This window comes from Engystomops pustulosus, chromosome 4 (genome assembly GCF_040894005.1).
Source record: "Engystomops pustulosus chromosome 4, aEngPut4.maternal, whole genome shotgun sequence".
NCBI lineage: Eukaryota > Metazoa > Chordata > Amphibia > Anura > Leptodactylidae > Engystomops > Engystomops pustulosus.
The window spans coordinates 175,100,255-175,126,763 of NC_092414.1; the positions used below are offsets into that span (position 1 = coordinate 175,100,255).

The window sequence follows — 26,509 nt, forward strand, 5'->3', positions numbered from 1 at the left end:
GTGCTCTGTGCATCCATAGATATTGTCACTAATTTCTGGTCCGCGGTTTGCAGACTATACGTGGCGACAGAAGCTGGACTTTGTCGCAGTCACTTTAGGGTAAAGGGAATTCAAATCTTGAACTTGTGAGAATTGACTTCATGGGTGTGTTATTTTATCTTTATTATGCATAATGGATATAATTGTGACTTTTGTTGAATGGTTATTAAAAAAAAAAGAATAGAGATTGTAAAATATTTGTATCCTGCATTCACTAAAGTAAATATAATGGCTTTTATTGTGCACTTCATCCTGGACTGTGTCGTCTTTCCAACAACATCCACTTTCTATAAGCTGGAAAGGAAAACGTCCTCTATTTTCTATTTCACACCTTGGTTTATATTATTACCTTTATATGTGAGCCGTCAAATCCCATTAACAGCCTTATAAAAGGTCTCTTATTTGAAGGCGAGTGACCCTGCTTAAGTCCTACGGGATCTGATGGAACTATGTGAATAGAACACTGGGGAGAGAATTCTGTGTTCAGAACTTTGGTGCGGTATATACAGTAATAATCTAAGCTTCATATTACTGTGTACAGTAAGTCAGTGGACTCTACGGTTCTTTCTAGACAGATATCAGCCATAAAATCCATGTTAAACAAGCAGCTTTACCTAATGGCTTTTACACACTGATCAATGTCTGAAATGTGAGGGGTCCTGTGTTGCAGCTCCCATATCAGTAAAGCCTTATGCACACACCCACGTATGGCAGCGTGGGCTAGATACAATACTGATGGAGAGCTCACGCCCATTGACTGCTATAAAGCACAGTCACTGTTTCTCACCAAACCAAAAATGGGTGGCCGCAAATTATAATGCGCATCCCATTCCTCCCTTGATTTTCAGGGTGGCTGCTCAGCTTCCTATGGACATGGGAAGGCTAAGGAGCATTCACCCCTCCCATCTCCATTGGCTGAAACAGGGATGTGTGTGAACTTACCCAAGATTTGGTTTCACATGATTATTTTCAGGCTGTAAAATAGACCAAAGATAATAATCCAACTACTGTATAGGGTCCCAGACTCCCAGCATCATAGTCACCCCTGCTGTCCTTTATTACAGTCCTATAAGTGAAAGCATGATTCCAGCATGGGGCTCCTAGGAAATATGCTAATACATTTTCTGAGATGGAACGAGGAAACCACACCTCTTTTGATACCTTGTAAGGAGGCCCCCTTATCCTAAAGCATGGCTTTCAAGGAAACCTAATGACATGAATTTGGATAAAGCCAAATCAGTATATCTATTCAAGAAGGAACAAATTCCCAAAGTGAGACAGTTCTGTTTCAATGTGGTTGTGTCTCTTCAGTACAGTGTAGGGAACTGGTATGGCTGATTGAGAAGCTTTGATTAAGGTCAGGAAGTAAGAGTTCTCCTCTCGGAGGCTTTCCAATTAAGGCCTCGTGGAGACCTATAGTCACCGACACCCACCTGCTGTATTCTGGGAGAATATGCTAATAAGTTTTCCAGAATGGGAAAAGGAAAACCACACCTTTTTTTCTACCTTGTAAGGCCATCTCCTTACCATTAAGCATGATTTTCAGGAAGCCTAATGACATGATGTGGGATTACCGCAGTATATCCAGTATGGGGCAGTAGTCCCGTGGGGAGGCATCACAGATGTCCAATGATACACGGAACAAGTATCAGCTCAGAAATGTCTTGAATGAACCTGGGTAGAAGAGCGGGTTACTCTGCTTTCTATATTATGTGAAATAAATACTCATTGGTTGGATGGGAAATCATGTTACCCAATGCTTTTTTAGGTGACCCACAGCAGTGCAGAAATAATCATATACAGGTTCATTTTGCACAGAAATATATTTTATTCTGCCCCCCCCCCCCCCCCCCGGCTCTGATATAAAATCACAAATACATTTCCTTCACAGAAGAAAAGATTATTATTGTAAACAGAGTCTCCTGAATTTGCCTTTGGGGCTGTTTCAATAGCAGATAACGTCATGGAAGGGCAGGTCACCTCACGCCTGATGGACTGAGTGTACAAGTTATCAGCTATCCATAGAACGGGAGATGGACTGCTAGGACACCACTCATCTAGAGAATAGGCTCCCATTTTCCTTACTGTAGAGGATACAAGAGTATAGCACTCTGACATCTCCAGTATCACCAATAAAGATGATGGGAGCAGCTTCCTTAACATAGGAAACCTTGTGCCCAGTCCTTGTGCATATCCCTGGTGATCATGAAACTTGGTAATCTGGTCCATCCTCTGTAAGAGATATATATAGATATATATATATATATACACATACATACACACATTATAGGGATTAGTACCAATAGTATGTCCTCTTTGTAGTACAGGTAATATAAATATATCACAACAGGCACTCTGGATTGTTAGTTACACAGGACATGGTGCATGGCATGAAGGGCTGGAGCTGGGGATTGGGCTTAAAGTTCCCTGGACAAAAACAAGAGGTAGAATCCTGAACTTTAAGAACTTTTCAGCACTTTTACTGTACTGTCTTTCTTATGGGACCTGCACATGGACTTTTCACAAGCTGCAAACAATGCAACAAAAAAAAAAAAAGGACCGTCTCATCGCTGAAATCATGGACAAGATTAAGATCTGTCAGGCATTGAGCTCACACATGGAGCCATAGAAACTACAGCTCTACGTATTTGAACGCGGTAAAACACATGGGGCCAGGTGGTAGCCAACTAAATAACGGCAAGTACATGTACAAAATGTAGCCTTAGATTTAGAATAAATAAGTATAGCACAGAAAGGGAAGAGGTGCACAAAGAACCCCATGTATTCAGCAGCCACATTTGTCACTGTTCCAGTTGTGCAGCTGCTAGTGACATGGGGACTACAAGAAGCAGCAGCACCATCCTGTATAGTCTTGATGCAGGTCGGCTGCGCTTTAACCATCTATTTTGATCAGAAATAGTTCATATCACACGAAACAACGTTCATAACAAAATCCAGAGACCTTTCATGCAATATCCAACACATAAGAGTAGGATGCGAGCCTTGCTGGAATAAGCATGAAAGAGACGATATCTTATTCTTCACGACCCAGCAGGACAGGTCTGAGAAAGCTATACTATTCCATATCCATACTATTCATGAAACTATACAATACAGTTGTAGCCACGTTGTAATGGGACAATGCCGCTCAGATCTTATATAAGAATCTGGAAAAGAGGGAACACACAAAGTCGAGACTAAATATGACAGAGTTAAATTAAACACTCCCGCCAAAAGCAACACATGTCAGAGCATATAGATCCTGGAGACCTTTCATGGTGACTATTCCCCCTTTACCAGAGGTCAGGCACCTGCACTGACCAGAAAATAATGAATTGTTGGTTTGGAGTGATCACAAAAAGACTAAGCAATAATAACACTCAACAGCAATGAACCATTCTGTTCTGTAACTCCACAGCACCCGGTCTGTAAGTAAGTATTATTCCTCAGGCCTTACTGAGATGCTGGCGATTGGTTGGTGAAATTTGGAATGTATATTAGTCGTAGTGCCCAGAACAAAGACGGTGATGCTGTGAGTCAATATCACTCCATGAGACCAATGTCCATCATGATTTCAGTATGGTACAGTAGTCCACACGAGGCAGTGACTGTGATGCCGGATATCCTGCGCACTCCACATTGTTCAGAGGAATACGGACACTGTGCAATCTTTATTTCACAGACCAAACTGGATCACCTGAATAAGGCCAGAGACACACGGCTGTGCACTGCCCTGATTTCACAGACCATACATAGTGCAGAGGACTTGTATATGTGATACAAAGGGTTCCTATCTTTCCCACCAATCTGATATTATTACGGGGGGAGATGTGAACCATTGTATCATATATCACTATACGGCTTCCTATTCTTGGCACTGCATGGTCCAGGATTCATGGGCCACCCACAATCATGTGTCTGTGGCATAAGGCATTATTTTGCTGGATGATCAGCTGTGCAAAGTGGAATAATAGTTCTAAAATAATTAAATAAAGACTTGCCAACACATATGTAAACACTACCATAAAAGCGAAGCTGTAGTCTGAAACATCAGAAAATAAGGATTGAAATTTAGCAGCTCTTTATAACCACCCGGAGCATTGTACAGTCCTCACATTTTGGGGTAAGACGATTTGGTAAGACACAGGGGTATTGTAGGCGATGGCCATAGATAGCAGCTTGTTGATTTATATCAAATGCTCCTGTTGTAGTTAATGGTGAACCTCACCAAACAGATAAAGGCAGGACGTAGAGACAAGCTGGTTCTGTTCTTAAGACTCCTAGTAACCTCTATGTAACACCTTAGCCTCCTGTATCCATAGGTCTCTGAGCATCCTGTAAGGGTCCTGCCATCTGAGCGGCCAACTGTACACTTTTGTTTGGCGTAACATGGAGAGTGAAATTGGCAGAATGTGGTTGTTCTTGGCCTTTCCATGTTTCATAGTAAAGGATATAAAATACTGGCAGAACAATCCCAATTAAAAGCATAATACACACAGCGTTCCACCACCGTATGCCCCAATCTGCTCCTGGATTGGGCTCTTTTTGCCTCAGGGTGGAGGAGATCTGGTGGTTGCTAGACCCAAAGTCCAATGATTCACTGAACAGCTCTTGGTTCTGAGCCGCAGCTTCAATGTTCTGGTCTATCTCCTGAAAGTAACGAGTTAAATCTCCGTTTTCCGTTGGGGTGACCGATGCTTCATCGCCAGACTCAATGACCACGTCTACAGAATCTGCTGACCGACCTTTATGTGCTTTTGGCTCCCCGTGCCGCTCTGTTAAAATGCTGTGAACCTTGACTGGAATCTTTATGGTCTTTAGGGCATACATGTCCTGCTCTGTCAGAAAGTTATTTATCCTTTTAATATCTGCAACCTACAGGAAAGGAAAGTACATATTAACATGGAAGGTTAAAGCAGCTTGTGTCACACATTACAACACAAATACAACTAATGACAAAAGAAATCAGTGGAATTCTATAATTTGGCAAATCACTAGAAGTAGAGAAATAAAATAGTAACTCCTACATTTCACCCTTTCACTTTCTGATCTTTCTCCTTCCACATGTATTAGGCAGGCTGCAGACCAAAGTATTCAGTTCATGGAAACTGACCCATATGTTTGTCCGATCCTACGACCTAAACACATTGCACAGGACGGGGGTAATCGCTTCATACACAAATATGATGCAAAGACTCCGTCTTCGTCCCAAACTGTACCAACTATTACCGTTCCCAGGGACACATCTGCCCGCCTCAGGCTGCCGGTGGAAAAGGACGGAGCCCTGAGGCAAGTACAAGTTTTTAAAAACTTTTTGAGGGTTATAGCTGTATATAATATTATTAGGGGGAGGCTGTGTATACCGATACTACTGGGGGGAGGCTGTGAAATAGTGTGCGGCATGGTGCTATATACTGTCTATGGGGTATATCTGTATAGGGGCTGGAATGTAATTACTGTACTGTATAGAATTTAATTTAGGAGTACAGGCGGTCCCCTACTTAAGAACACTCGACTTACATACGACCCCTAGTTACAAACGGACCTCTGGATATTGGTAATTTATTGTACTTTAGTCCTAGGCTACAATGATCAGCTGTAACAGTTATCAAAGGCGTCTGTAATGAAGCTTTAGTGTTAATCCTGATTCTTATGACAACCCAACATTTTTAAAATCCAATTGTCACAGAGACCAAAAAAGTTCTGGCTGGGATTACAATGATAAAATATACAGTTCCGACTTACATACAAACTCAACTTAAGAACAAACCTACAGACCCTATCTTGTATGTAACCCGGGGACTGCCTGTATGTATATGTGGGCTGGAATAAATAAATTTGGGGAACTGTATATAAATAAAACCGGTATGTATATAAATAAGCAGGGGTGTGGTATATATAATAAATTGTGAGTTCCATAGATACTATAATTTATTCGGGAAACTATATAAATGGATGTTTTACGTGGGGAATAGTGTGTTCAGTAGTGTTGTAAATATAATATATACTGTGTGGAGTTGTGCTGGATGAAGCTGAAGACATTTGACGGGAAAAATCCTAAAGAAGTCAGCTTCCTGATGGAGCAGATCATCACCTGTAAGGTACTAGATGTCACTAATGTCTGTGTCATTGACCAACTACCAGAATGTGAGATGGCAGCATGGGGGCAGCATTTTCAATTTTCGCCTCAAGCAGCAAAAAGTTTAGAATCAGCCCTGACAGTTCCAATGCTGCCGTTCATGCAGCAGAGAGGGAATCCTTGCATCATATGTGTTCAGTCCATGCCATACAGCTTCATTTCCACACCTTCACATGTTTGTCTGCAAGCGGCCTTAAGGAGTGCCCCCTATTGGTGAGTATGTGATGTAACTAATACATGCAGTGTAAGTTCCTACCTTGCAGCCATACTGCAGAGACAGTTTGTTCAGGTTGTCACTCTCTGTAATGGTGTGTTCCAGCAGAACTATGTCGCTCACTTTCTCCCTTGAAGCTCGCCGTCTCTGAAGCTCTCCTCCCCTTGCTCGCAGCTCCATGATGTCGAGTTCTTCTTCCGAGGAGCTGTCCAGATCTGCTGACCCATTAGTGAATGTGTAAACATGGCTTCCGCGAGATGAATGAACCGTAGTCGGCGGATGAAAGGAGTGAGAAGGTCCCTTTATGAAGTGCATGGTTACTACAGCCCTGGATAAGCAATGCAAACAATGAATATCAAGTTACTGAGGCCAAGTTACATAAGGTAAATTGCAGCACAGTAACACACATGGTAATCGTAATTATAGAAATGTATCATGTAGCTTCAGGCAGTCGAATCTGTAATGACATAGGCTGAAGGTCAAAGCTATTAAAATCTGATGTCTGATCTCGTGGCTGACTAAACCGTGTGCAGATCATAAAAAAACTGTGACAGAAGGGAAATCCTAGGCGTGGGGTCACCAGTACTGATAACATTGGAAAGGTTTGCTGGGTGTTGCAGTGTGTACAGGGTGCGAACGCCATGTGTGGCGACAGCGTCCTGCAGGTAAATACATCTGACACTGGACAAACACAGGGCTCATGTACATCAACAGAGACACAGAGAATATGACAGATGCAGGTTCCACCTCTGGACATGGCACCCATGTCCAAAATAGGGCTCCTCTATTCCAAACAAGTAGTGGAGTTATAACAGAGATGTGAATGGGACCAGATTCTATCTAAGCAGAGGAGATCACGTTAAATCTCAGGGAAATTAATCTCCAGCTACGATATAAGACCAACCTGCAAACTTTCAGAACTAGAACTTCACTGCAGCCTACAATGAGGTTGGCCATCAGTTCAATGACCAGCAAAACCCATCAGTCTCCACCAGAAGTCAGCCAGATATTCCTGCTGTAACATCCGCCTTCTAATGCCAACTACAGGTGCCACACAAGTGAGATCCAAGACTAAACTTCATGCCCTGAGGCAAGTGTCAGGCGATGAGTGTAGCCATATACGAGAACATATTACAGTACTGTGCTTTCTCCTGCAGCGCATTGATGTTGACTTCGTACTTGCAGGACTGTTGACATTTCCTTCCAAGAAAAGACTGTGTACACAACTTTTCAGAGACAGCTCACAGACCCGGCCTTGAATAACAGCTGTGAACATGGAGCTGTGCCTCGCTGTTACGTAGTCTGCGATTAATAAGTGCTGGCAGAGGTCCATGAGCCAGAGCAAAGGAAACCACAATTAGAGCAGTGAATTCAAAGGTTCACATAATACACATCAAACTGAGTCCAGATGAAGAGACTAATTCTCAGAGAGAATGGGACGTCACCAGATCTGGAGAGAAGAATAGGTTGTAAGCTCTTGTGGTCAGGGTCCTCATCCCTATCCTTTCACCTGACCAAAAGATCACTCTGTAATGACTCATATAGTTTGCATATATACCCCATGATCAATACTGCACTGGGGAATATATGAATATTTATCAATAAAGATTTTATTATTATTATAATGAATATTCCTCTGGTCTATCAAAACTGTGAACATATTAATAGGTTAGGTGAGATTAGAGGAGATTTAGTCCCTGCCCTGTGTCACCCGGCTCCTGATTTCTAGGGAGAGGGGACACGTTTACCATGGAAACATAAGGCAATACTTCTAATTAATGTGTTTAACTATGGAAAAAAACCATATGGAGTAACATGTGGCATGATCCGGTCTCTTTTTAAAGAGCACCTAATCTCTGCTCTAGCGGTCTCCTGGCGCGATGTCCCCCTGGCCAATGGAAGCCATGGTTAAAAGGCAAGAGCATTAATTTGCCAGATTGGCTGCAGGGTCGGCAATATGTCTGGGTCGCGAGAGATGCACCAGAACTTACTGGTTCTGCTCATCACAACTCTTCATCTAAGGGCTCATTTACACGGCCGTCGGCGAGGACATACATGTGGCCGCAAATTTGACGGCCCCATAGACGGCAATGGCTGCCCGGCGGCGGTGTGGCACCGATCCGCACCGCACACCAGGAAAAGATAGAACATGCTCTATCTTTTCCTAAGTGTGCGGCCATGCGCCGCTATTTCCTGTGGAGGGAGGAGGGGTCACGCATACCGCGTGTGAATGAAGCCTAAAGTGCAGCATCTGATACTTACAGGAAATACTGTTTGTAGGAATCATTACCGATGAACCGTCAGCCTGGTAAGTATATCCATCAGCTCTAGGAGGAAAAAAAGAAACAAATTCTTAATAAAAATACGTCTGTGGTAGCTACATTACTGTGATGTATAGATATAGAGGATTTCGGTCTGCTGAGGGAGGGGTTTGTGTAACTACTTTATTTGGGCAAAATCCACTGCAAAAGGATAGCCCTTTCTCATGCTTTCATTGCCCCAGGATGGGGGGGCTGCACCTATCTGAAGAAGAAGAACGCTCCCTGGATTCCCATCCCCAAAGCGAAGCAATAAGCAGTCACATTCCCTTTAATTTTGGTGGTAAGAGGTAAGGAACCCCTTTGTTGCGACAGTTGCAGGCTCCAAAGGTGTTATCTATAGGTCCATTTATGAATATCCAGTGTATGTAAAATAGATTCCCAAGATAGGAATTCCCTTTTAAATCCATTCTAACTGAAAAGTTTGGTAAAAGTTTAAAAGTTTTTAACAAAGTGTGTTTTAAAGCAAAAGCAATGTATAACCTATGCAAGATAGCACAGTGGTGATTTTACACTTAAAGGGGCTGTCCCAACTATTTAAGTTACCCTTTATCCACACAAAAGGGGATAACAAGCTGATCGGTGAGGGTCCAACTGCTGAAACCACCACTGATCATAAGGACAATGGGGGGTCCCATTCTCACTAATGGGTGTTGAGGATAGAAAAGGTGCCCTATCAGTCTACTCAATTGTATGGTGGTGCCAGATAAGGGTTAACTTGAAATGTACAAGCCTTTTAAGTATAGTAACATGCCAGTAAAGTTTTGGCCAGTTTTACAGCATTCTAGAGCTCATACTGCTTGTTCTGAAAGGAAACCAAAATATGATAACCCTGTACACAAGGCACACAGGTGCAGTGCAGGGCTATGCCACCAGGGTGCGACAGATAGGAGGTCACATTGTATTCTCAGGGACACAATGGGACACCCTTACACTATTCCGTGCCTGGCACTGGAGCTCAGCTTCACCCCCCTCTCCCCTCCTTTACTGGAGACCTCTATTCACATGTCAACAGGATTTTTCCTGAATAAGAAGCAGTAATCCCCTCACTGATCCCCTGGTCCTGTCCTGACACCTTGGCTGATCTGGCATCTCCCTTCACTGGCTGACTATGAGGCCAGTGAATTGCTGAGCTCCTCTGATGTGCACAAGGGGTCAAGGAAGTAGAGGCATTTTTTTCATAATTTTTTTTTCGATGTGATCTAATACCACACTGAATATGGAAGTTCATCAAATGCAATGAAAAAATCTAAACTGCAACATGTGTCAGATCCTACAGGTGTGAACGAACCCCTATGATATGTTGTGTAACACTGTGAGGTCCGCCATTAAAGGGTTAATCTGCACATTTCCATCCAAAATCCACGACAAGAATGAGCATTTACATTCTTCATGTCATAGGCTTATAATCCTGGGAGATAACCGTGTAATGACCCAGGCTGGCCTCTAGGACGGAGAGGAACTACAAGTCTCAGCAAAGCATTTACCACCCAGACAAGGGGGAGGGGCATAGGAGGAACTACAAATCCCATAATAACTTTGCCCCCCCGGGGGTCTGTGTATTAGTCAGTCCTGGCACAGCAGACACTGGTATCACTACCCGGCAGCCATTTGCTAGTTACATAAACGATACATTAGCAGTAATCTACCTACGTCACGTTCTCCTCTCACGGGCCTGAATCCCCGGGCTGTGCCGTCCCCCGTTGCCGCCTTCCTCCTCCCCTTTCCCGGTCTGAGCGCTCAGCCTGATCACAGCCACCTGGATCTGCGGTACACAGAAAGACGGAGCCTGGGCATCCTTGACCAATCACATCCAGGGATGGACGAGAAGAACCCAATCACAGCTCACGTAAACCTGTGGCTGACCAATGATAACGCAGAATAAATTTCTCGAGCCAATGGGAAAGAGCGGAAGTGCTGAGGTAACACAGGGCAGGCTAGAAGCCGGGGTTTGACGTGTCTGTAGATGAACTGTAGTCACTGGGCTGGGACCTTTGATCTGTGAGGCGTCAGCCATGTTATATGCTAGTCAGGATGCTTAGACGTGGTGGGGAAAAGTCCAGTTTTACAACCCTCCGTCTATTTCCAACATTGGGTGGCTGATAACAGGGAACAGTAGATTGTACTTAGAAGGACAGAGAAGGTAGATGGATACTGCAGTAATACCTCATACAACACAATACAATACAATGCGCTTTATAGAATTTTCCTGTCAGAAAGTAAAACATTATTTCCAGTAACTGTACTGATGTAGTGCGGGTATATCTTTGGCTGATGCTATATATACCGTACACACAGGGGATATCAAAAATTAGAGCACAATGTATGAGCACTTGATTTTGAGCCCTGATCTCAATTGACCAACACTTGATGGATTTTTTTAAGGGGTGGAACATGCGACTAGAACAGAGTTTTATAAAATTACCAGTAAATCAACATAAAACCTTTGTTTTGCAAAAAACATGGGTTTAGATCAGGGCTCTCGGTTGGTAATTGTATTGTGTCAATGTTACCTTTTTTTGTGTGGCACTGGGCATTGTACTGCATCAAAATTGCTGGCTGATGGAGTGAAGAACGTAAGGCAGGAACCACGTGTTCTGATACACACTTGGATGCCCTCTGCCATATAGATGTATGAGAGGTACTACTCCTGCTGCAGAAAACATTACCCAAACCCTGACACTTCCTGCACCACCTTTCACTCCTCCTTTACTCACTTTGGGTTAAGTCTTTCCCCTGTATGTTGGCGAACATAATGGGGCACATATACTTACCCGGTCCCTGCACGATCCCCGATCCGGACGGTCCGACGAGGATGAACTCTGCCGCGATTCGTGAAGATCGTGCGCCCGATATCCTGTATGTGTTACTCCCCCGATCAGGTCCGCCGGAGTTCAACTTCTTCTTCAGTGCATGTAAGTGCTTGGCTTGTGACATAGATGTAAATGTTAAATCCCGCACGTAGCTCGAATCCATCGGATCGCCCACCCCTCGATTTGTGTCGTGTAAAAGCCGGCGCAAACGACACAATCCCTGCTGCGATCCCCGAATACACGGGAAACCTGACGGAAATGCGGCCACGGGACCCTTAGCAAATAAGCCCCAATGTTTCCGATAAGATAAATAAATGAAACCTGCTTTCATCATGAGCTATGAACCACTTCTCCTCTGTCCACACAACATGCTCCTCAGCCTCAGCCATGCTCCTAGCCTTTTGATTCTTTCTGCTAATGAGAGGTTTGGTCACTGCTGAATGGGCTTTCAGTGCAAATGCTCTTAAACATTGTGACGCTCTATGATGAGACAGATCCTAACCCTGTTCAGTGCAGAACTACTGAGCAATTCCAGCTACAGTGTAGAAACAATTACCCATGGAGATTCTCTGCATTATCCTGTCCTCTCTTTCATTTGCCTTTCGTGGGGGACTTGAATGAGTTTGTGATGTTGTAAAGATGCAATATTCTAGAAATTACAGCCTAGGAAAGACTGACTTCTCTTCTTATGGTTGATAGGGTCAATACCAAACCTCCCAAAAAAAAACATAGTAACCACTACAGACCTACATACAGAAAATTCTAAATACAAATCCCAACCAGAATATTGCCTTTACCCCTAAATAAATAAGTCATCTAGTGCTCCTAAATCAATACTTCTTGTACAAAATATTAATAAATGGCCCACACATCTCTTCTGCTTCTTTTTTTTGTTCCCAATGCAGACATCTTATTTGATTAGTATGATTACTATGATTAGTAGTTGATTAGTGGGGGTGATAACCGGCTGAAGCACCACTACACTACTATAGGAGCAGGAAGCAGAAAGCTTTTTTTGGACAACTATGGTTGTAGTGCAGCCAGATGCTTTACTAGAAGGTGCTCCTTGGTTAGTTTTGGAACCACCGTCATACCTCCACCAATCATCTACTATCAATGGGTCATTAGCGGTAGAGGAGTCCAGACAATAACTATAATTGCAATCTACCAACAATTTGGACCATACAAAGCTGCAGACAGTGTTAGGTATTGGCCCTGGAGATCTATGTAACCATACCTTTGTGTGTTGCTAGTAGTATCAGGATTGTGAAAAATTAATTTATATTCCAGGATTGTAGTTAGACTTGGAACACTACTGTGTTCTTAGAGCACTGCCTTGAAAAGACTCCAACACTTCAGCCCTGCTTTAATATCCAGTTGCCTGATATTTCTCCTCCTAAGGGGTTGTGTAGCAGTTTAGTGAAAAGATCTCACTCAACAGTTCTACGGTCCAGCTACAATTCTGGAATATGAGCAGTCCTGCTGTTACTAACACACACAAAGGTATGGTTAAATAGATCTTCAGACACATTACCTAACATTGTTTGCAACTTTGTATGGTCAAAACTTCTTGAAGATTCCCTTTAATATTTGTAAGGTTTTCTTAATTTTAGATCGCATAGAAAAGTATCTCCACAATCCAGATTATTTTATTTTGGGAAAATTGCCATTTTTAAAACTGAGATTCGTTTACTATAGTATTCAATTCATGTTCTTTTTAAAGCCCACTTATAAAGCAGATGTCACTTTTTTATACATCACTATAGCCTCATTGCCTCATGTGATGGTACTAAGAAGACAAAATGGGTGAACGGATAGGATGTAACATTTGCTTCCGGAAGCCTGGCAAGGAAAACTCTCGATTTGTCATAACAAACTGTGGTCATGTCATGTGTGAACGCTGCCTGCGGAAAGGTACAAAAATTATGTAAAAAATGTATAAACTGGAACAAACAAAAACCTCTATTTTCTGCAGCACATATTTTAGGTCTTCTAACTTTTCATTTCATATACCTAGTGACATATACCATAGTGACAAACTTAGATGGGACTAACCACTATTCTGACATGATAGTTTTATGTTGTGGATCAAAAATCTGCAGCAGAAAGGTGATTGTCATCATTATTATACACTACAATACTACTGTATTACATTCAGAAATATGAGGCACCCGTGATCCCTCCTGGGGGTGGACAGAGGTGTGTCTGCACCTAATCTAATCAGAAAAGCCCTGATGCTGCTTGCCTTTGTCTGGGAACCCATTTAACATCAAGAGCAGAGGAAGATCTTAATGTGTGGACTATCAGGTTCCATTAGGCCCACGCATAAGGTAACTAACTTACTGAACTGCTTATATTTGTAGTGCTAACTTTGCATTTTGTACTCTGTTTAACTGTATATATATCTATTTTGTCTAGTGTGCCCTTAAGGCAATTAAATATAAAATTTAACCTGCTTTGCTCTTTTATCTCGATCCACAAACCCAATCAGCCGTGTTTTTCAGTCATATACATGCTATCGGGTTGGTTCCTATTTGATATAACCCCACTACGGACCAGGTTTATATTAAAGGAAAACTGGTGGCAGCTTTATTGGCTTGATAAGATTCTGTTTCACTGAGGCTAGTGAAAGGGGTCTTATAGCCATTCAGGGTTGTGATTTATTGTTGTGCCATATCCGGAGGTTGTGTGGACAAGTTTAAATCACTTCCTAGGTGACCTTGCATTCTCGTCAGGGATCTGAAACGTCACTGTTTCCTTCACAGGGGCGTTCCCAGAGCCCCTACATGCTGCAGCATCAAAGGATGTTACAATATGTAGAACATGTCTCACCCAAACACCCTGTCTTTCATCCTCCCTCTGCCTGTGTAATCTAGCAGCAGCAGGAAGTACAGGGTGAGGGGAGACCTGCTCTACTCATTGTAACCACCTGCAAAGCTACAGCACTGAGGGGATCTGGAAACACCTTCCAGAGCCCTTCAGGGTCATTAAAATAATTATAAAGGTTAATTCTAGAAGGAAGGATGGATATTATACACTCACCGGCCACTTTATTAGGTACACCTGTCCAACTGCTCGTTAACACTTAATTTCTAATCAGCCAATCACATGGCGGCAACTCAGTGCATTTAGGCATGTAGACATGGTCAAGACAATCTCCTGCAGTTCAAACCGAGCATCAGTATGGGGAAGAAAGGTGATTTGAGTGCCTTTGAACGTGGCATGGTTGTTGGTGCCAGAAGGGCTGGTCTGAGTATTTCAGAAACTGCTGATCTACTGGGTTTTTTATGCACAACCATCTCTAGGGTTTACAGAAAATGGTCCGAAAAAGAAAAAACATCCAGTGAGCGGCAGTTCTGTGGGCGGAAATGCCTTGTTGATGCCAGAGGTCAGAGCAGAATGGGCAGACTGGTTCGAGCTGATAGAAAGGCAACAGTGACTCAAAACGCCACCCGTTACAACCAAGGTAGGCAGAAGAGCATCTCTGAATGCACAGTACGTCGAACTTTGAGGCAGATGGGCTACAGCAGCAGAAGACCACACCGGGGGCCACTCCTTTCAGCTAAGAACAGGAAACTGAGGCTACAATTTGCACAAGCTCATCGAAATTGGACAGTAGAAGATTGGAAAAACGTTGCCTGGTCTGATGAGTCTCGATTTCTGCTGCGACATTCGGATGGTAGGGTCAGAATTTGGCGTCAACAACGTGAAAGCATGGATCCATCCTGCCTTGTATCAACGGTTCAGGCTGGTGGTGGTGGTGTCATGGTGTGGGGAATATTTTCTTGGCACTCTTTGGGCCCCTTGGAACCAATTGAGCATCGTTGCAACCCCACAGCCTACCTGAGTATTGTTGCTGACCATGTCCATCCCTTTATGACCACAATGTACCCAACATCTGATGGCTACTTTCAGCAGGATAATGCACCATGTCATAAAGCTGGAATCATCTCAGACTGGTTTCTTGAACATGACAATGAGGTCACTGGACTCAAATGGCCTCCACAGTCACCAGATCTCAATCCAATAGAGCATCTTTGGGAGGTGGTGGAACGGGAGATTCGCATCATGGATGTGCAGCCGACAAATCTGTGGCAACTGTGTGATGCCATCATGTCAATATGGAGCAAAATCTCTGAGGAATGCTTCCAGCACCTTGTTGAATCTATGCCACGAAGAATTGAGGCAGTTCTGAAGGCAAAAGGGGGTCCAACCCGTTACTAGCATGGTGTACCTAATAAAGTGGCCGGTGAGTGTATATAACAATATTACCACAGTCACCTGGATGGATCTATGAGTAGGTGCCCCTGGTTTATCAGGATTGCTGTTGATGGTAGATATTTTTAAATGTGTATAATGACTTCATGTGTGTTATGTCATGTGTGTGATCCTTTTCCTCTCCGGGAAGGTAACCCACTTCCACTTCCCTCTCCCATTCAATGCACATGCACTGCTCTGTAAGCCCAACATGCCTGTGTAAGGGCGAGTTAGGTATTCATCTGAACATCATTGGCAGCAGCAGCTACAAATGCAAATGCTTGGGGGCAGGTCTAGGCCCGACCGCATATGTGATTACATTGAAAATCATCCAATTGTTAAAGGGCACCCAGGTGTTTTGCATATAAAAGTGCAAAAAACGGTAGGTGTTCATTACTGATTGCATACATTTCTATGGAAATGCAAATGACCGTCCATCTCTAAATGTCCTACAGATAAATCCTAGGGGAGATTTATCATATGCCAGTCACACCCCTCCTCGTTGTAGGCCTCTTGACGTATCTGGCGGGTAGTGAGGGCGAGCAGAACGGCAAGTTTTGTGTAAAAATCAGCCGCCAGGCCCCTCTATTCCCGCTCCACGCCCACTTGGCGTGGAGATCTTTACTGGCGTACTGTTGTCAACAGCTTTTCAACCATGAGAACAAAGATTGAGGAAATCCATACCCGTTTCTTCTTTTCTTGGATGCTCACATTTGCAGAAGATGATCATCCGGCCACTACTTACCGTATACTCCCATCAGGTTCCCTATCGCAGCACTTTTCCTTAGCATTTGCGAGTCTGTGGTGCAACTTTATTCAGAAGAACATTGGAACTTCCACTTTAAAGAAACACAAATAAAAACACAATTTAAAATGTTTTTCGAAAAGTTGGGTCCTATGTGTATTCCTCTTCTTTTTCTAGGAAGAAATGAAGTGTGTGGAGTGTGCAAGAATCCCTGCCGCACAATAATCCTATCTAATGAGGTAAGTGCACGTTAGGTGAGACATACCTCAGAGAATTTTTTAAGTCTAGGCATAATAGATAGACTTTGGATGATGTTATGTGGCTGACACAACCTAATTATAATTACAATAAGAATCATTTAATTACTAAAAAATATAGTTCTTCTTTGACAAAAAAGAAGAGTAAAGAGTTTGTTTTTTCATAGACTCGAGTATAAGTCGAGTTAGGTTTTTTCAGCACATTTTTGGTGCTGAAAAACTTGGTTTATACTCAAGTATAAACAGTACCCTTCCCACACATTACACTTTATAATACACATATGTGCTACACCCACATATACTACCAGCACCAAACGCACACACCTTATATGTACTTCTAGTGTTAGCCTCCCTTATTGCATTCCCCCTCATTAATAAGATGTCCAGCAGCAGCAGCCTCCACTCAATGAAATGTCCAGCAGCAGCTTTAATAATGAAGTATAAATTAGCAGTCACAGGGCCCCATCGTTTAAAAAAAACCCTCAGTATTTACCTCCCATGCTCTGACTTCCTTTTCTCCCCCGTTGCTCCCTATGGAGTAGCGCGGGCAGAGATAAGTCTGTGTGTCTATACTCTGAGACAGCGATTGTTACGCCACTGGCTCTTATTAGTATTTTAAGTGATCCACTAAGGGCATTTGGTCAGAACTGGTTCACTATTTTATTCGCACTTGGTCACGAGTACTTACACTGGAGTGTATGAGTATAAAGTGCATTTCATTGTTATCATTTCTGACAAGTTATTACAAGTGATATTGGGGGACATTTACTAAGGGCCCGATTCGCGTTTTCCCGACGTGTTACCCGAATATTTACGATTTGCGCCGGTTTTCCCTACATTGCCCCGGGTTTTTGCCGCACGCGACACAAATCGGGGGGCGTGGCCAAACAAAAACCCGGCGGATTCGGAGAAACCGCCGCATTTAAAAAAAAAAAAGTGTCGCGTGACACGCACTTACCTTCACCAAGTATAGGATCGTGCACTCCGGTGGGCCTCGGCGGACTTCAGCGCAGCAGCGACACCTGGTGGATGTCGGAGGAACTGCCTTAGTGAATCGCCGGAAGACCCGAATCCACCACAGACAACGCGCTGCTGGATCGCGAATGGACCGGGTAAGTAAATCTGCCCCATTGTGTTTTATTGTATTACCATGACCACCAGCAGCCTGTGAAGCCACTACTACTGCACATCTGGCTTACCAGATCCAATGTCTCCTCCTTGCTGTGTTTGCCTTTACAGACAGATCCTGAAATAAAAATGCTGTTTATGGATATAAGTGACCTCTGCAAAAAATTTTCAAAGGAATTTACACAGGTAAGTAATGTGATTATTTTAGTTATGTAACATTGCTATGTACTGTATTAGTTAGTTTTCAGTTCACAATGTCATGGAATATCTGTGTCTTTAACCCCTTCCCGACATTTGATGTACTATTACTGCATGGCGGGAGGTGCGTTCCTGCAAAATGCAGTAATAGTACGTCAAGCTTTTGGCGCCGGCTCCTGAACGGAGCTGGCGCCAGAAGCTGCGGGTGTCGGCTATACATTATAGCCGACACCTGCCTCTAACACCCGCGATCGGAGATTTCTCCGATCGCGGGTGTTAACCCCTAACACGACCGCGGCGTGTCAGGGGCATTTAGCTGGAATCGGACCCCTCCCCCCCCCCCCCCGCTGCGCTTACCGGGGGGGTCCGCTGCTCCGATAGCAGCCCCGGGACTTATATTTGTTTTTTTCCTGTAAAATATATAAAAAAACTATATAAATGAGGTATCACCGTAATCGTAGTGATCTAGAGAATAAAAATATTATAGTATTTTTAGTGTATGGTGTACGACCCCCAAAATATACAAAAAAAACCCACAAAATTGACAATTTTCTTTTCCTCCATACAATAAAGAGTTAATAAAATCTCATCAAAAAGCTACAGACCCACTAAAATGAAGTATTTGTAAAGTGCATCTCATGTCGCAAAAAATAAGCCCTTATATGTCCAAATTGCCAAAAAAATAAAGATTGTATAGCCAATAAAAAGTGACAATGCATAATCTGCTCTGAATGGCGCAGCTTCCCTTCGATGCCCTGGCGTGTGCCCATACAGCAGGTTACCACCACATATGGGGTATTGGTATACACGGAAGAGATTGGGTATCAAATTTTGAGGAGCTTTTTGGTATTTTATCCACTGAGAATTTGTACATTTTATGAAAAACACATTCATTTAGTAAAAAAAAAAAAAAATTCAAAATTGCTTCCGATTTTGTTTTAACCCCTGTAAACCAATTAAAGGGTTAATAAACTTCATAAAAGTTGTTTTACGTACGTTGAGGGGTGTAGTTTCTATAATGGGGTAATTTATGGGGTTTACTTTTATTTAGGCCTCTCAAAGTGACTTCAAACCTGAGCAGGTCCCTCAATAGCAGGATTTTGCTTTTTTTATGAAAATGTGAAAAATCGCACCTGACATTCAAAGCCCCATAACATCCTACAAAAATGATAGTATGCATAAAAAACACGGAGGTATAAAGTAGACATTTGGTGAATGTTAGTTATTATGTTTTCTGGTGTTGTGACTCATGTGTGGAAAAAGTAGAACATTTTGAATTTCGAAAATTGAGAATTTTTCCAAATTTTCACCAAATATCTGATTTTCTCATAAATAAATGCAAAACATAACACCAAAATTTTGTAACTAACATGAAGTACAAAGTGTCACGAGAAAACAATTTCAAAATCACTTGGATATGTTAAAGCGTTTTGAAGTTATACCACTTATAGTGACACAGGGCAGATTTGAAAAAATGGGCCGTGTCAGGAAGGTGAAAAGTGGCTTCAGCGTTAAGGGGTTAAACACACAGGGGGGGGGGGGTATCATTGGGGTTTTGTCTATGTTTGGTGGTGTTTTGGACAAAAGCTGTTTTGCAACTTTTCATTGAGCCAAATGAACATAGGGCAGTGCAAAGTCACTTTGACATAGACCCTGCTGGCGCCAAATTCATTATTTGTATAGACTAGTTTTCACAATACAACTGAATTTATTATTTAAAATGAACTTCCGTTTAGGCGCAGGTTTTGGCACAAATTTACGCCAGTCCCTACCCTGGTCTATGTTGCGACTTTTGTTGTTTTTTTTTTGTTGTTGTGAATTTGCATGCAAATGTCGCAAACAACCCACACAGCAAAAAACACTGGCGACAGATTTATCAAGGGCCAAAATCGTAAGAGCCTCTCTAATGCTAAATTACCCCCACAGAATATGTTTTAGATAGATGGATACAAAAAGAAAATACAAGCAGCACAACAATCGGGGTACAGAAAACCCTGTTGTTAGGTGGGTGCATGCTGAAAAGGGCAGGGCATCAGGACCTCCACAAATAACATCCAAGAAAGAACAGCACCAGGGTTACTTTTTTCACGGTATGTGGGAACTTACCAACATCGGAGCAAGCTTGAAGAAAAGCTTAAGATCAGCTGAAATGTTGCTCTTGGATGATGGATAGCCACAGCTTTAAATTCTGTTCACACTACAATCACTACAGATCCTATTGATCTTAGATCTAGTCATTGCAGTAACAGTGCTGCACACTGAGCTGGTATTACTTTTAAATATAGTGGAGACTTCTATACCCAAACCATAGGAAACCTTATATATCCTGGCCCTTTCTTTAGCATGTTAGTCTTTGGACTATACACTGTCCATGCTTGGAGCTGCACCCATTTTTTAATCCCCTTGGATTGTGAAAGCACCATAGAGGATACAAAAATATAACCATTTGAATGCAGTTGTAGTCTTTACCCCATTTAAGATCCACCTCAAGTTTTGTTGACAAGCAGCACAGGACCATAGCAGGTGTTGTAAATAAGGGAACTATGGCTGGCAGTGTTTATACATATTCCATGTATAAATATAATTCTTTTCTGTAAACATAGATATCTTTAAAGGAAACCTACCACTTGTAGTGGCAGGTTTCTGATGGAAATACCGGGCACCAGCTCAGGGTGAGCTGGTGCCGGAGCTTATTTTCGTTAGTGTTTTAAACCGCGGTATCGCGGTTTAAAACACTTTTTAAACTTTATAGCCGGCGCAGGCAGGTACGCGCTCGGCGCTTACCGTGCGCGCGGCTACATAGGAAGTGAATGAGAGCCGCGTGCACGGTAAGCGCCGAGCGCGTACCTCCCTGCGCCGGCTATAAAGTTTAAAAAGTGTTTTAAACCGCGATACCGCGGTTTAAAACACTAACGAAAATAAGCTCCGGCACCAGCTCAGCCTGAGCTGGTGCCCGGTATTTCCATCAGAAACCTGCCACTTCAAGTGGTAGGTTTCCTTTAAGTCATTGTACCGTGGATTCTCTTTTGCAGGTTGTAGAATTTCAAGCAAGTCATAGGAAGCGATTACTAACATATTACAAAAGAAAGGTAAGTACCAGGAATGCAAAACTGGACAGAAAATGCGGTGCTAAACACTAATCATTCACACATTTTTAGTATGCACAGTGGCCCTTCACATGTTTTCATAGGTAAGTTACAATCATAACCAACCTGAGCAGCAATACTCTCTATGTCCTGGTTGCTGCCCTATTTATTTGGGATCTTTTCTTCTATGTTCAGTATAGCTTACATAAATGAATGTGTTTCTGCGACCCTCTCCTACTAGTTTGTGAGTCTGAGGGTAATGCTTAGCCAAGGACGATGCTATTAGCAAAGGTTTCTGTTATTGAGTGATAATTCTCCAGTGGCCATCCTCTTAAACCTATGAAGGCTGTGCATTTAGACATAAAGACTCAGACTTGAATCAGTATCAGGATTAACTGATTTAATTTTGTGCACAACACATCTGTAAATCCTGATGAAATTTCCTCCGGTGCCTTTTTATTCATCATGGTTCCATGGTTTACACATTGAATGTCTACATGTAAAAGGGAGACAAACACTGTGAATGGAAGTACTAAATTTCAGTCTGATCACAGCATAAACTTTCTTTGGGGTATAGATGGCAAAATTGGAAGAAACTATTAAGGATCTCACACAACAATTACAAAGGTAAGAAAATATTTTGCATACCATCACCATATTTAATCTGTCACCCACAATTAATCTGTGCACCAGATATGATAAATATCTCACTCTATTGTACTTCTGTTTAAGTTGTAGTTTAAGACCTTCTCCAACTTACAGCCGACTTCCATCCTCCAATATAGTCAAGAATATGGACACAAGTAAGCAGAATGAAGTGTGATACATATTTGCAGGCAGGTACTGCTTACATAGATATACTGGCACACCAGCTAAGTCACCGCTCTTAATTTTCTGTTTTGGGACGCGCATGACATCAGGTGATGAGTGCACATTAACAATGTCAATGTTAGCACTTTGCTGTGGAGGGTGACTGTCACACAACTTCATGTTGCAATATTACATGGTGTTGTGTGAAGAAAGATATGTTAATTTTTGTTTGTTTATGCCTTACACTTATTTCAGGTCACATGTCTGGCAGTAGCAATGTATCTGATTAGCTTCTTCGGGAAATTGTAGAAGGTGAAAGTAAATATTTAGGTAGAATGTTCTCTGTTCAATCGCTGGAATCCTGGCCATAAGGTTGCCGGTCTGTAAGTGATGACGACCTATCTGTGTACACTTTAGACTGGTTGGCCATGAGCAAGTTCAGTCTGATACAGTTAGGCTGTATTCACACTAACGTGTGCACATGTCAGCGCCAGGGAGAAGAGGAGGGGGTGACCGCCGTCCCACTCCATAGTGATATATGGCGCACGGCACATGTCCTATCTTTCTCCCGGCTACGGAATGTGTGCTGCACTGTACTGCTCCCGTACGGCGCTGTGCACTCATTGCCGTCTATGGGGGACGTATATACAACGTATATACATCGGCCGTATATACGTCCCTTGTGCATTCGTGTGAATGTACCCATATATATATATATATATAGTTTCCAGGAACGATTTATATACTTTACTATACTGTGAGGGTTAAAATACTCTCTTTTTGTTTCAGCTCCGGTTCATTCAGAACGACAATATTCTCCTTCAGTATCACAACTACCCAGTAGCCAGAAGTAAGTGGCCTCATAAACCACTACAGATACTGTATATACTAATGCACCGCATATTGATGTTTGGATGGTGTCTAGTTGTAAATTAAAATCCAAATTTATTAATCTATCCCATTACCTTTATAATGCAATTGCTTTATTGCATTTCAGAAGGATTGTTGTTGCCCACAGGTACCAGGTTCTGGATGTGGTCGCAAACTCTTTAACCCTTATAGTTACACCCCTGGTTTTACATGATATTTTATGTGTAGTACATTAATAATATATTTCTGTTCAGGACTGAATTCATGGATTTCTCTCCAAGTGGACCCAAAAATAATAGTGTAAGTACAACTGTTAATATGTATACTCATCCTGTAAGAGCCTAATATGCTGCTTTTATTGTTCTAGAATGTAAATGAGTCATTTTATCTTTATAGATAACCGCACTTGGTCCAGGTAGACTGACTTTGATAAGTCCTCCTCTCAATGCTTTCATGGGTACGTTTGATCATTGTGGGTCGGTACAGCAGACTTGAAAAATGCAGTCTATGGGGGAGATTTATCATCAAACAGGTAAAACTGTTCTAGTTGTCAATGGAAACCAATCAGAGCTCAACTTTAATTGTCTTAAAGGCTGTGGGAAAATCAAACCTGAGCTCCAATTGGTTGCCATGGACAACTAGGACAGTTCTGCACTAAGAGACTTATGATAAATCTCCCCCTATGTTACCTTGCTGTGGATTTAACCCCACAGCATAGTACTATGTGAATAATGATCTATAAAAGGACAGCCGCACATGAATGTTTTCAGCCTGTGGAATGCAAGGACTCACTGTTTGCCCGTCTACAATTCAGCACTGGTATTGTACAGAGTGCAATTCGGCTAGCAGACATAGCTCTCTTTGATGCAAGGACTCCCATACTGTGCAATGTGTTCAGTCCATAGTATTGGACCAACATACATGAACATATTCATGTGCAGTAAGCATAAGTCTGTATCTGTTCATGAAAGCAAGATAAACTGGGTATACACCATTGAAGGTGTATACCCAGAGAGCCCTCTGTTCTGGAAGAGCCCTCCATACACATGAACGTGTGATCATGTTGAACATGATGAGTGGAACTTTTTTTCTAGACTCTTCTCATCTTAGAAGAGAAGTATTTCTATTCTTATATACCCGTCATTTTGTAAACGTATGTATTAGGAAAGCAAAGCCCCTCATACTATATACCAGTGATGGTGAACCTTTTAGAGACCGAGTGCCCAAACTACAACCAAAATCCACTTATTTACCCTGATGTGCCAACATGGCATTTTAAGCAGTAACTTATTGCTACCTGTTCTTCCACTTCTTCAATTGTATCAGCCGCCTGAGGCCACCAATACAGTTGAAAGAAGGAGACCATTGTTGTAGCTTCTCTCCAGGGCATCTCTGTTTAGGATGAATGGTGGGCCCAGATGGAAGACCTCCAAAGTTAATACACTTCTTTCAACACCTTCTCACTTTTCAAGCAGTTTCAAACAGTCAATTAAGTGTCACCGCTGAATAGTGCTGAGTGCAGCATCTCATAAGTTGCCTATGACTGCAGGAAGATTTAATGGATTTGGTCCTGTTTGGTGAACTCTGTCCTGGGCTGATGGCCTGAGTGCCCACAGAAAGGGATCTGAGTGCCACCTCTGGCACCTGTGCCATAGGTTTGCCATCACTGCTATATACCATATATACTCGAGTATAAGCCGACCTAAGTATAAGCCAAGGCCCCTCATTTTACCATAAAAACCTGGTAAAACCTATATTTTCTACTCGAGTATAAGCCGAGTTTGGGGTTTCAGCACATATTTTTTGGTGCTGAAAAACTAGGCTTGAGTATATATAAGATGCTACATAAGATGGTGAACTGTTAATCTAATGTCCGTAAGAAGGGGGGGGTCTAAATGTTGGCAATGCTCAGACCATTTCATTCTGACAATTTATGAGAATTATTTCACTGTTAAACTTTCATTTCACAGGTCCCTATAGAAGCAATACTACAGAGAGGTCTTCAAGGTAAGTCCACTGTGTTGTGGACTCATGTGTGCCAAATTCATGCACCATATATTGTGCTCTGTTGTGAAAATAGGGGGAAAAAGAGGGCAACACCAGTGTATCTGCTGCTAGTTGCAAGGACCAGGTGATATTTCTGTGTCTCTGTATTTATTTAATCACTAATAGTATATCTTATTTACATCTTTATATACAGACCGAGTGTTGCATCTTCACAACGCAGTCTTTTCCACCAGCGTTCACAGCCGGTATCACCAGCAAACCAGGAAAGTTTCTGGAACGAGTCCAGGCAGAGATCCCCACAGATACAGATACAAACACCTTTGTCTTCCCAGCCATCCAGTGCCCGGCAGCCCATTACTCTTGCCAACATTTTGCAGCGTCGTCATTAAATACAATGTTTTTGGTTTTCTAAAGTTGTGTTAGCAAAGTAACACTGTTAATACTGAGCAAAAGTGACAGATGCTAATAATAACCAATAATATAATAGCCTGTAATAGATGTGTAAGCATATACAGCATGCACACTTCAAGCAAACCTTAATCACCTATGCAAATGTCCTATGGACAGTGCTGAGAGCAATAGGTGCCCAAGGCTCTCCCCAGTAACACATGCTGATGCTGGAAAGAACAATGCATGCTATACTGAAGACAGCCTGAGCACTAGCCATGCTAAGCATTGCCCAATGAGCACTTCTCTAGCTCCATGTGTGAGAAAATGTTGTATTCTCTGCAATTGCCATATCCACTGAGGGCTGCAGAGCACTGTGTGGCATCATGACTCAGAGCTAGGTTATGAAAAACTTTTTTTACAGCCACGTGATTTGCAGAAGAAACAACATGGCAATAAACACTGCAGGTAACAGCTATACAGATTTTTGCAAAAATTCATGACGTCAAATAAAAGCCCTAATATGTTATATTTCCCCAGTGGGTTTTAACATTTGCTGTCTAGTGTTGTCCAGAGTGTCACTTTAAAAAGTTATTAAAATTTATTTAGGTGTTAGGCCCTGCCCGCATGGGCACGCGGCCGGGTACAGGAGAGAGAAGGGGTGAGCACATGTCCTATGCGCCTGGCTTGATCGCGGTGCGGTGAGACACCATGCATTTACCACAGACCACCATGGGGGCCACAATGCGACTGTAAATTGGGCGGCCGTATCAGTGGGCCCCATGCAGTCATGTGAATGGGGCCTTATACTGTATAAACTTTTTATAATAATAACAAACTGAACAAGTGAAAATATAGAGAATATAAGTAGAGTAATTGCTAAGAACAAAATGTTGAGTATTGGTTTACGAATGATAAGTCTTAGTATGTAGCTGCCCAGCTGATGGAGATCTATGACACACATTGTATATTATAGGATTGGCCAGAGTAACTGCATCTATAGGGCCCAGTACTACGGATTTCACCAGGGGTACAGCCATCCACTGCTTTAAGTCTGGATGGAGTAGGTATATAATCATTTCATTGTGTAAGTGCTCATTATAAATAAATGTTGATATTTGTTGCAAGATTATTTTATTTGTAGGGCACTGTGTATGGGCAGGCTTTCTAGTCTAAGCGTATAACTGTTATGAAGTGACCAAAGACCTGCCAAGACATGCACTCTACATATTTATATCTAT

At 42.4% G+C, this 26,509-nt stretch overlaps 2 protein-coding genes across 8 annotated transcripts; one reads left to right on the forward strand and one right to left on the reverse strand.

Annotated features, from left to right (window-relative positions):
• Window positions 1-1,892: 1,892 nt before the first annotated feature.
• LYSMD4 (LysM domain containing 4) lies at window positions 1,893-10,574 on the reverse strand. 2 transcript variants are annotated; one of them, XM_072148595.1, is made up of 4 exons: window positions 10,364-10,574; window positions 8,655-8,717; window positions 6,435-6,720; window positions 1,893-4,914 (listed from the first exon to the last, which is right to left on the reverse strand). In XM_072148595.1, exons 3-4 carry the CDS (start codon window positions 6,705-6,707, stop codon window positions 4,342-4,344), a joined length of 846 nt encoding a protein of 281 aa, XP_072004696.1. In that variant the 5' UTR covers window positions 6,708-6,720; window positions 8,655-8,717; window positions 10,364-10,574; the 3' UTR covers window positions 1,893-4,341. The 2 variants fall into 2 exon arrangements, with proteins under 2 accessions (XP_072004696.1, XP_072004697.1); XM_072148596.1 differs by having other exon boundaries at window positions 10,360-10,574.
• On the forward strand, window positions 10,283-26,400 carry RNF212 (ring finger protein 212). 6 transcript variants are annotated; one of them, XM_072148599.1, is made up of 12 exons: window positions 10,283-10,632; window positions 13,290-13,437; window positions 16,703-16,764; window positions 18,022-18,096; window positions 21,141-21,197; window positions 21,772-21,821; window positions 21,927-21,997; window positions 22,794-22,854; window positions 23,129-23,174; window positions 23,271-23,331; window positions 24,845-24,881; window positions 25,075-26,400. In XM_072148599.1, the coding sequence occupies exons 2-12, from the start codon at window positions 13,326-13,328 to the stop codon at window positions 25,268-25,270; spliced, it is 828 nt and encodes a 275-aa protein (XP_072004700.1). In that variant the 5' UTR covers window positions 10,283-10,632; window positions 13,290-13,325; the 3' UTR covers window positions 25,271-26,400. The 6 variants fall into 6 exon arrangements, with proteins under 6 accessions (XP_072004700.1, XP_072004701.1, XP_072004698.1 ...); XM_072148600.1 differs by having other exon boundaries at window positions 10,619-10,683; XM_072148597.1 differs by lacking the exon at window positions 10,283-10,632 and adding an exon at window positions 10,642-10,853.
• The last annotated feature ends 109 nt before the right edge of the window (window positions 26,401-26,509 follow it).